The 11,888-nt window shown below is 40.4% G+C and overlaps 1 protein-coding gene across 3 annotated transcripts in view; it reads right to left on the reverse strand.

The window, feature by feature from the left end:
• Nucleotides 1–705: 705 nt before the first annotated feature.
• Nucleotides 706–11,888, reverse strand: part of LSM14A (LSM14A mRNA processing body assembly factor) — a 62,481-nt gene continuing 51,298 nt past the window's right edge. Inside the window, exons 7-11 of one of the 3 annotated variants that reach the window (XM_023229074.3) lie at nucleotides 10,412–10,594; nucleotides 10,104–10,275; nucleotides 8,261–8,492; nucleotides 3,518–3,574; nucleotides 706–2,621 (exon numbers count right to left, since the gene is read on the reverse strand). In XM_023229074.3, coding sequence (XP_023084842.1) covers nucleotides 3,551–3,574; nucleotides 8,261–8,492; nucleotides 10,104–10,275; nucleotides 10,412–10,594 — 611 coding nt within the window. In that variant the 3' untranslated portion in view covers nucleotides 706–2,621; nucleotides 3,518–3,550. Of the gene's footprint in view, nucleotides 2,622–3,517; nucleotides 3,575–6,887; nucleotides 8,493–10,103; nucleotides 10,276–10,411; nucleotides 10,595–11,888 lie in introns of those variants that run through there. The other 2 variants (XM_023229073.2, XM_023229071.3) reach the window with 2 other exon arrangements.

Raw genomic sequence — 11,888 nt, forward strand, 5'->3', positions numbered from 1 at the left:
AGTAGGCCATATCATCTCGGTTTGTGTGGTGCACTCTCTGACATTCACACAATGATGACACTGCTTAACACATTTCTCAGAATGTGTCATGGTCGGGCATGGTGGCTCATGCCTGTAATTCTAGCACTTTGGGAGGCCAAGATGGGAGGATCATTTGAGCCCAGGAGTTAGGAGCCCAGTTAAGCCCTGGGCAACGAAGTGAGACCTCATTGCCATTTAAAAATAAGAACATGTCGCTATTATTAAGCAACAGATGACTGTGCTCCTAGGATGTCAGGTCAACCCGACAGAGAATCACTGTGCTGCACTACCGTTCCCGAGCGCTTGCCCTACCCTCACACGAAGCCCAGCTTTTGGAGGGAACTATTCTAATAGACAGGTTCTGCATCTTCTGCATGCGTCTGCCCACAGGGAGTGTGTTCTGGCTGCTGTTTCCAGCTTGGCCTGTGCCTAGTTGGCTGAGTCTCCTCATGTCATGGATCTGATCTCAGAAGTATTTTATTTACACTCAGGAGGGGAAGAAAGGGGCTTTTAGCTTTCCCTAAACATCTGCAACAATAACTCAATCTTAGAAATAAAGTAACTGATTTATAGTTACTACAGGGAATACAAACATTATAATTCCGCTCTTCCATTTAAAAGATGCCTTTCATCATGTTCCTACTGAAACAGAGGGTTACTAAAGAGAAAGAACTTTGACGAGCATTTTTTATTGAACAGTTTTATTCTGTTTTAGAATAAAAACTTTGCTTTAATATTGTAAGGTGTGCTGCAGGTATGCCATGCTGCCAGTTATTGTTGGAGCACAAAACGCCCCAGTCAGTGATTCAGAGGGCTGGGAAAACGCATGAACTCATACTTTCGGAGCAAGTAGAACTAGTATTTACAGTTTTCTTTCTTGAAATTGGCCTGGGACATCTCAAACAGTCTACACATGTATTGCCATGGTACTTGCTTTGATGCTCTGAATGCCTCAGAAATGTGTTCAATATCATGATTTGTGGGTCCTCTAAAAGGTTTTGTTGTTAACATGCAAGCAAACAGCACTAAACAATATTATCTAAAACTATGGCTGCCAAGTACTGGATCTTAATAATGAAACCAAATTACAAAACACTGCCTTATAGAGCTATACAAAAGATATAAAATTAAAATAAAAAATATCAACCAGCTTTAAATATTCCAATTCTCCTACAGTGCAGTTTCTATCTCTTTATCACTACTGAATGTTTTAAGGAGAAAGTTAATAAAACAATCAAAATATTAGATAAAAATATTTAAATCTTTGGATCCTTTTATTCCATGGCCTTCATAAAAACACGGAAGTGGCCAGATTTTTCCCACTAGAGCTTAAAATATCAAAAAGATTCACTAGTAATTTATAATTAGCAATGAACTCTATACTGAGTCATCTGTGGGTCATAGGCCCAAGGACCAGTGTTGCCGTGTGTTACAGGCTGCCAAAATAATTTCAAGGACTCTGAATCCTCTTGAAATATGATAGAATGAGTCAAGGTATCATGACTAAATTCCAGGCATAATAGGAAAAACAGGTTCATTGATGCCTAGTTTTAAAGTCCTAAAAAAGGTGGGGAGGATTACTGATTTGAAAATACAGCTAAGTACATTCTCATCTATGATTATTTACATTTGTATACTGAAAATATCGATTATCTGGACAGATCCTGTGATACGCCATTTGCTACAAAATGAAGTTCTTACAATGAGCATGAATAATCAATCCTTTTTAGATAACGAAAGAATGTATCAAATCTTCATTTATGTTCCAAACATTAAAAAACAAAAGCAAAAATGTTAAGCCTGGAAAACTAAGAAAAAAAAGCCCCACCCATAATGCTGCTGCTCAGCACATCAACTTCTGCAAGGACACAGTATGTTTGCTGACTTTAAAACGTTTATTCTTTAAAAAATTAGTCGCTTTTTATACAGCTATACAAAGTTCTTAATGTTTCTTTGGCAATGGAATATAATGGAATTTTACAACTATATAAAAAAGTTACCTTTGCCTAAGAAACAGTATTTACTGTGTGTACATAGTTGACTGACAAAATTCTCTACCATCCAGCACCCTAATTAATTGACGAAATAAGCTACCTCATATTACAGGATTCCCCAAAAGAAAGGAGGAAAGAGATACACGCGCGCGCACACACACACACGCACACACGCACACACATTACCTTCTGTGGCTCAAAACACAGTATCACGGCCCTATCTGCAGGCAACTTGCAATTGCCAAATACAATTTAGTGATAAAAAAAAAACCTTTCAGTGATGAAAAAATACTTGTAAGTCCCACTGAAGTACTGCTTTAGTTTAACTATACATAAGAAATTACTTAACCTTCTGCTATTCCAAATAGATTTAATGCTCATGTTTTAAGATGAGCCTTCCACCCCCAAAAGTAACTGCATTTTATCTTTGAAATTAAGCGGAAAAACAAACAAAAAACAAAACCCAGTGCTGGTGACAAATGTACAGCGAATTCACTTCTTCATTCTTCGCAAAGACTGAAATCAATTTTCAGGACCATGAAGAGCTAGAAATTCACCTATTTTCAGAGACTTGTTTGTAGACTATGCAGCAACTTTGTTGTCTTTCTAAAAAAGAAAAAAAAATTTAGCTCATGTTCCAAATTACTGGCGTATTTCTTTTTACTTTGCTCAAGTTTATTTGAAATTATCTTTAAATATACCCCCCTTTTACTTTCATAGAAAAATTTCTCACTGATTTCCACGAAAGTCTTTTTATAACTTCCATACTCAGTAGTACCTCATTGTTGACTGCATCTTCCAGTCAGTAGAGGTTAAAGCAACGGTGAACCCCAGCCCAAAATACAGGTGTACTTCCTCATCTTTGGTTGTTCTCCCTAATAATTTTTTAAAAGCCGTGATAGAACTTAAACCCTCAACTCAGTAGTCAAATTCATCAAATACAACTGTCAACATACTTTGAAACAAGTTTCATAAAGTCCCCAAGTCTTTGATGTCTTTACTAAGCAATAAAATACCCAGACAGTGTAACATTTCTCTCCAAAATTTCATGCCAGGAGGAAGCAATGGTTTAAAAATCAATTTTAAAGGGATAACTTTTAAATCTAAAATAAGTTCTGAAAAGCGGAAAGCTGACTAGGGAATTTTTAAAAAGTAACCAGTGAGAAAGCAATAAAAATCTCAAGATTTCCAGTGAGACTGACCCTAAACTAAAGGCCTGCACAAAGGGTGGGAGCCAAGGGCTTTTATTTTCCTCTAGACCAGTTGCTACCATATACCTGATTTTTACTGCTGATTCTCACTCCAACTGTTAGAAACACACATTTCCTAGGTGAGACTTAACTTCATCTGTGTATACAACACTAAAACATTTGCACAATGTTATTAAATTGAAATACATACGGTATGGCATAAGTTGACAGCAATGAGCTAAAAGATGAACCTGCTGTCCCCTACAAAGCCAACCTTCACACCTCCCAAGGTATTTTTTTTTTTTTTTTTACCTTTCAGAAAGCAGTACGATCAGTCCAGACCTTTTAGGGTCCAAAAGCTGTGGTTTTCTGAAAGGTAAAAAAAAAAAAAAAGAGATGGGGACAGAAGAGAGAGAAAGGAGAATATGAAAGGGGGAGAGGAGAGAGAACATTATGCTGAGTCATTCAGACACCTTGTCTTTGGACCCCATCTGAAGAAACACAGATGCAATCTTTATCACCCACCATGGTGGCTTCACCTCCCTGACAGCAGCATATAAAACAGGAGCTAGTTACATTATTATTACTAGTCCTGATCTCCATTCCCACCTCAAAAAAGAAACGGGGGGGGGGGGGGGGGGGAAAGGGGTGGGAAACACCATAGAACCAAACTTACCGTAAGTTTGTATTTCTTTCTTTCTTTTTTTTTTTTTTGAGACCGGTCTTGCTCTGTCACCCAGGCTGGAGTGCAGTGGTGCGATCATGGCTCGTTGCAGCCTTGACCTCCCAGGTTCAAGTGATCCTCCCGCCTTAGCCTCCTGAGTAGCTGGAACTACAGGCATGTGCCACCACTCCAGCTAATTTTTAAACTTTTTTATAGAGATAGGGACTCCTTATGTTGCCCATGCTGACCTTGAATTCCTGGGCTTAAGCAATCCTCCTGCCCTGGCCCCCCAAAGTGCTGGTATTACACGTGTAAACCATTGCACTGGCCTACATTTCCAACATTACCCTTAAGGAAAATCAGGCCAGAAGTCAAGAGAGAGAGTTTTGGCTTTGTTAGCTTGTACCTCAATCACACAATTAACTTCTTGGGGTCCTTAGTCTCCTAATCATCTAATGTGAATGTGGTAGTGGAGAGATTCTAGTTTGGCTGATTCTTTTAAGGATTCTAAAACTTTATGCTTTTATCTTTACCCATGTTTTCATTAAACAACCAATCTTGTTTATGCTTACCCCCAAACTACAATGACTCATGCTAATATAGCACAAAAAATAAAGCCAACTCATTTCATGAAAGCTGCGGAAAATGTCATCCATGTCCATCTCTGGGAGGAAGTGTTAGATGTTTCAGATATGAGTTTAATCTTCAGTGGTAAATTTCCTTTATGTGACAGTGATCACTCACCGTTTTCTACCTTTAAAGGTGCAAGGTGAAATGATTTCATGATTTAGGAGGTGTAGGGCTGCTGGGGTCGGGGCTCTAGTGGCAGATGAAAGGGTTATTCAACCAGTCTGGAATGAACAATCAAGGGCTAGCCACACTGACAGACCTTTGGCCTCACTGAAGGCTGGAGTGGCAAATTCCTAACCAACATGATAAGCAATTACTTCAAGCCCACTATGGCTCCATTGTTGAGCTGAGTGTTGTGGTGGAAAGAAAAGTAGAATGCATATTCACTAAAGCCAAGAGGTTCTCATCTAGCTGGTGATGCAGAACAAAACTAAATACAAAAAATAAGGAATGTGAGTATATTCAAAATGTATGCCAAAGCAAGCAGATAGCCACAGGTCAGAAAAGGAGGAAATCAGTGTAGGAAAGAAGAGAAGACAGAGCAAAACTTGGGCAAGGCTGTAAAGGATAAGTGAAAGAGGGGACCTGACTTTCAGCTATGTCTGCCTCCTACCAGAATGTAAACATCAAAAGGGCTGGGTCTACGTTAGTTAGCACCAATGCTCAGCATAGTGCCTGGCATATCTGAAGAATTCTGATGAATGGGGATGGAGTTGGAATCAAGCACAATGTGTATGTGAGATAACCATGAGGCAACCTGCTTGAATCAGATAGGTTAAAGGGTAAAGGTTAAAGGGTAATGAGGAATGAGGCCAAATATATCAAGTGGGATCCTCACATGATTAAGAAGAGCAGGGACTGCAATGTCACAATTAAGCCTCCTAAACACTGGGCCATGCCTGAGGGTTCGCTGAGTCCATCACTCCTGGCAACACCTAAGCAGAGGCTGGACTATCTGTCAAGCATTACAGGAGCATAGGCAAAGATGCATGCAGATAACTACGACAATGCATTTTCAATTCTGCAATACATGTGATAGGAGTTTTACAAAAGGCTCAAAATGATAAACAGTGTGACATGGTGTCAAAAAAACCTTTGTATTAGTAAGCACATGGAGCACACACAGTTACTGCATGGAAGGTTTGTTTTTTCTTTTTTTTTTTTGAGACGGAGCCTTGCTCTGTTTCCCAGGCTGGAGTACAGTGGCGCGATCTCGACTCACTGCAACCTCTGCCTCCCAGGTTCAACGATTCTCCTGCCTCAGCCTCCTGAGTAGCTGCGACTACAGGCGTGTGCCACCACACCTGGCTAATTTTTTAAATATTTTTGGTAGAGACAGGGTTTCACCATGTTAGCCAAGCTGGTCTCGAACTCCTGACCTCAGGTGATCTGCCCACCTTGGCCTCCCAAAGTGCTGGAATTACAGGTGTGAGCCACTGTGCCCAGCCGAGACTGTAACAATTAGAACATCCCTCGGGTGGGATGGATGCCCTTGGGAAGAGTAAGCTCCTACCCCCTATAAGAGATACTGCAGAAGAGGTTTATGTTTTAACCAGGTCAGACCTCTCAGATGTTTTCCAACTCTGAAAGTTTAATGATCTTTAAAAGGTGTATTTCAGAATAAATGGTGCAACTCTTTATCCTCAAATGTCGAAACTAAGGGTCTGAAAGGTCATACTAGTAACTATTGCTATTATTCTCATCTGAATCCAAGTCTAATTGAAACATACTTTTTCTCAAACCAAGCTGACTCAATGTGGTCTTCAACAAGCAGTTGTCATAGGTTCTTCAAAATACAGCTGATCTGCCTTAAAGTGGGGGTAAAGACAGATGAAGATCTGAAGCCCAACTGGTGGGTTATCACGGTAGTTGACAGGGACATTTCAAAGGAATAAATGTGACGACATAGCAATAGGCCATAATCACAGATACCTCTAGTGCCTGGGCAGTATACCATGAGCCAACACGGAACACTGGGAGGAGGCAGAGCTGAGATGGCTGGAGAGAAGGAAGATCATGAGGTCAGTCTAAGGAAGGTTAAGCTGACGGCAGGACAGTGAAGACAGAGATGCAGTGCAGAAACATATAGGGTCCAAGACAGGCTTACAAAAGGGAGGATGGAACAAGCACCGTGGCTCACACCTATAATCCCAGCACTTTGGGAAGCTGAGGTGAGAGGACTGCTTAAGCCCAGGAGTTCAAGACCAGCCTGGACAACATACAGTGGGACCCTGTGTCTACAAAAAAATTAAAAATTAGCTGGGCATGGTGGTGCATGCCTGTAGTCCCAACTACATGGGAGGCTGAGGTGGGAGGACTGCCTGAGCCTGGGAAGTTGAGGCTGCAGTGACTTACGATCATGCCATTGCACTCCAGTCTGGGTGACAGAGCAAGACCCTGATACCCCACCCCCGACAGCCCTCCCTGCCAAAAAGAATGAAGAGTATTAAAAAATTAGGAAGAGTGTAAATTGAAAACCTAGAAGAGTATTTTAAAGACTAGGAAGAAAGACCCCAAAGTGGGTGCTTGGTCAGTGTCAAATACTGCAGAGGAGTTGATGGCAAATAAAATATTTGTGAAAATACTACTGCTGAATTCTGTAAGAAAGGTGTCACTGGCAAACTTAAGGGCAGTAACAGTGATAAGCAAGGGCTATTCTGGAGTTCCTAAGACAGATTCTCCTAGCTGGAAAGGGGATTTTGCAAGTCAGAAAGAAGTCCTGCAACTGCATAAGGCCACCACGGTGGATGGCATAAGCTGGTGAGCTGAGTATAATTTTTGGCAGTCTTGGCTGTGATAGCACAATATCAAAGGCATCAAAATTAATAGAGCAGATCCAAAAGCCACTGATACTGATCTCTTTCCAGAGAGATCTCAACAATGGCCAGTTTTAAGTACTGGGCAATGGAACTCCTGCTCACAGGTCTTTCTGTTTCCAGCTGCCTGTTGCTATTACAAGTGGAGCTCTGTACAAGATTTTGATCCTTTCTGTATAGCCTTTCCTCTCCATTACTTCTAAAATCAATAAACAAAGATAGTTTACTGTTAACTGAGATAGTTACTATGCTGACTTAATGTACAGACACCTGTCAAAAGCTAAATTATACACACAAAAGTTACAGAATTCTCTAGCAGCAGCTCCTGAAGGCCAATATATCGAAGCGTTTTCAAGTTCATGGTGAAAGGAGAAAACCAGGGAAAATGTACTGAGTTTTCCAGAAAACCAAATTAAGAGTAGTAACTCAGGAAACAACTTGCTGGGCTCAATACCCAGCACCATCACTTACTAGCTATGTGACCTCTCGCAAGTTACTTAATATCTCTATACCTATTTCCTCACTTGTAAAATGGGGATAATAATAGAACCTACCTCACAGAGTTGATGTGCCGTTTAAATAAGTTAATATGTGAAAAAAACTTAATACAATGTCTGGTACTTGGTAAATACGATATAAATGTTAACTGCTATTAAATGTTAGAGCTTGCCCTTCCATTCTGGGAGGATGCGCTTTCTAGACAGACTCTTTTGGTGTTAAAAGTGTATTCTGTTAACATGAAATAAAGGTGATACTATACTGTCCTTTTTTGTATAGTGTTTTTATATATACATCTGAATCATGTATATCCTCTACTGAAAAGTCAAAATGGAAATTATTCTAATGTCCTCAAAACAATTTACCCAAAACAAAAACAAGCAAAAATGTTTTGAGTCTTGTAAAATGTATGTCAACCCCAAAGAATTTATTAACAATAACACTTACCCTATATTCAAAATCTGCAAACTCCCGGCCCCCACGACCTCCTCTGAATCCACCTCGAAATCCTCGAGGGGCAGTAAAGGTACCACCTCTGCCACCACCACGCCCTCTGCCACCACGGAAACCAAGACCTCCTCTGCCTCTGTATCCCCCACGGCCACGGTTTGGACGAAGTGGGATTCCAAATGTTTCAGCATTTAATCTTCTTTCTTCAGCCCAGGTTGGTCTTCGTTCTCTATTATAAAAGCAAATAATCTTCAGCATATCAGGTTTAAAAGAATATCCCTCAGCCAAAATATGCAGTGCTATTCCCAAATTAAGGCTAAGTGATTACTAAAGCTGATTAGAAATAAGCATCTTGGCCAGGCATGGTGGCTCACACCTGTAATCAAAGCACTTTGGGAGGCCAAGGGGGCAGATCGCCTGAGGTCAGGAGTTCGAGACCAGCCTGGCCAAAATGGTGAAACTCCGTCTCTACCAAAAATACAAAAAATAGCTGGGTGTGGTGGCAGGCGCTTGTAATCCCAGCTACTCGGAAGGCTGATGCAGGAGAATCACTTGAACCTGGGAGGTGGAGGTTGCAGTGAGTTGAGATCGCGCCACTGCACTCCAGTCTGGGTGACAAGAGCTAAACTCCGTTTCAAAAAAAACTCTTATCACAAGTTGTCCAAGACATATGAGTTCAATATGTTCCTATAATATTCTGTCAAACTTCATGTGAACACATGACTGACATTAGTTTCTTGCAAATACACCTGCTAAACATAGTAACAGCGCCAATATAATGGAAATTCAGATATAATGACATTGGTAATTGACTTCGCTTTCCACTCAGCCCCAAGAGAAAAGAAGGTAAAGTCAGACAGGGAGGCCTTGTCTTGGGAAGCTAAGAGATGGAAGGTGGGCCCTTAGGTCCCCATTAGGTCGCCGGCCCAATTTCTGGACCCGATACCAATTAACCCAAGAAGTATCTGAATTGTTGCTGCTGTCATCCAGCCAATCATGGGACTCAGAATTATGTCCATCTATGTTTATACTGAAGCAAACAACTGCCACCAGAGGGCACCAAACTTCAGCCAGGACAAGGACAAGGACAAGGATAATCTGGATTGGGCAGGAGAACCTCTAGAACTGTTAATCTTCACACTGGGTCCTTTAATTAACCTCTCAATAATTTGCCAATTTTCTGGACACATATTTACTACAGTCTGGCAGTTTTATGGTATCAGCAAACTTCAAAGTAGATTAGCACTTTGGTTCTGGCTTCATTTGAACTACAATGTAGAGGGGTGAAAAAAAGGCCCTACTTAGATATTACCTAAATGCTTCTGTTTTAATTACTAATATTCAAATATGAATATATCCTTAAACAAAAAAAAAAGTATATGGTTATTTCTTCTTATGAATGAATAATTTAGAACTTTAGCATATGTTTTCTTTTAGCAAAATAAAACATTAAAAAATCAATTATGCCCAGGTGTGGTGGCTCATGCCTGTAATCCTAGTACTTTGGGAGGCTGGTCTTGAGGCCAGGAGTTCACCACCAGCTTGGGCAATATAGTGAGACCCCATCTCTACAAAAACATGAAAAAATTTAGCCGGGTGGGGTGGTGTGCAACTGTAGACTCCTCTACTGAGGCTGAGATGGGAGGATTGCTTGAGCCCAGGAGTTTAGGCTACAGTGAGCTGTGACTGCACTGCTGCACTCCAGCCTGAGTAACAGAGTGAGACTGTCTCAAAACAAAACAATTATGGTAGTATTCATTAAATCTTGTGAATTTACATGAAACCATTTTACACTTCAATCAACATCATAAAAGCAAAAGAACAGCTTTAAAGACTATACCTATTGTCATCACAAGAAATATTATCAAAGAAGGATTTAGTTTTGTCATAATAGCAATTAGGTCCAAGTGGATCTTCTTCATCAGCATTTCCTTCACTGTTTTGGGTATCAACTCCTGAGTCTCCTTTATCTTCACCATTTACAGGCTTCTCCTGTTTCTCAAGTTTATCTTCTAAGGACAAACAAAAGCACATATCATAAAAGTCAAGATAGCTAATCTGAATTACATAAAAACACCTAATCTGAGAAATATCCGTAATTCACAGATCAAATAAGATTATTTTCTGAATAGAAAAATCAAAGCTTACCTTTTAATTTAAGTTTATTATGAAACTCTCTGTCAATCTCTTCCTTGTTGAATTGTGCATTTGCACTTTCAAAGTCAAAGTCTTTCTCAAATTTCATTGGCCCATCTCGCCGAATACCAAATCTTCCCCTGCCACCCCGATGACCCCCACGCCCTCTCCTTGGAGCTGAAGGAGCACCTGGAGCTATGATAATAAAGAATATATACAAAGGACATTCAATATGTAATAGCTGGTTTAGCACAGATATTGCTATTGTGCTCTTTAGATTCAACAGTCAACAGAAATGCTTACAGGTCTCTATATATTTTACTTTATTTGTATTTTTTTATACAAAATAAAAAATTAAGTTTCACTAATATTTACGATGTAGACTGAGAATAGCTCACACAAAATTTCTAAACATCTGTATTTATGGAGTCCACACTCACGCGTGTTACTGACAGAGTATACAGTCAGGCAAGTGTGGAGACTTCTGCACTAAATTAATGTATGCTCCTCGAGGGCAGGGGCATTGTTTTCTTTACTGCTATATCCCCAACACTGGCAAACTGAAGTGCCAGACACATAGTGGGTTCTCAAAATGTAGAAAGCCTTTTATGGAAAGAGTAACAGGAACCAAGATTTATTGTAAGAAAAATAAACACTAACCGGCACAAATTTCAAGCAAATAGGTGTTATTTCCACATCACAGATAAAAAACAGACAAGCACCAATCCTTACTGACTCCGAACACTTCCTACTCCATCTTTACTGTGTCTCTCTAGATGGCTCCACATTATTCAAGCCTTCCTGTATCTATACATTCTCTCTCCTCTATAACACAGTAAAATTTCAGCCAATCATATGAGACATCATAAAGCAATACAAAGCAGCATAAAACAGAGGGAAGAGTATTTGATGTTAATTGAAAAATGCAGAGCAGAAAGCAGTATGAGTTTAATTATCACAATTGCGTGAAATCCTCCACACATACTGACAAGGATGAGAAGTGACTACAGGGTAACAGACAGGTTTGTGCTGTTTGCTGAGGTTTGGCAAACTGCCTGGGTTTGAGAAAACAAACCACAAAACCCCACAGCAGCATATCCAGACATAAATCTAGATAAGTACGATGTTTAAAACATTCACCTCTACTATTAAAAATGCCTCAGCCACAAGCCAGAATTACACCATAATCCTTCTGTCTTAAAAAAAGTGTTTTGGGGCTGGGTGCAGTGGCTCAAGCCTGTAACCCCAGCACTTTGGGAGGCCAGGGTGGGTGGATCACGAGGTCAGAAGCTTGAGACCAGCCTGACCAACATGGTGAAACACCATCTCTACTAAAAATACAGAAACATTAGCCGGGTGTGGTGGCGCATGCCTGTAATCCCACCTACCCAGGAGGCTGAGACAGGAGAATCGCTTGAACCCAGGAGGCAAAGGTTGCAGTGAGCCGAGATCACGCCACTACACTCCAGCCTGGGAAACAGAGCAAGAC

This window comes from Piliocolobus tephrosceles, chromosome 21 (genome assembly GCF_002776525.5).
Source record: "Piliocolobus tephrosceles isolate RC106 chromosome 21, ASM277652v3, whole genome shotgun sequence".
Lineage (NCBI taxonomy): Eukaryota > Metazoa > Chordata > Mammalia > Primates > Cercopithecidae > Piliocolobus > Piliocolobus tephrosceles.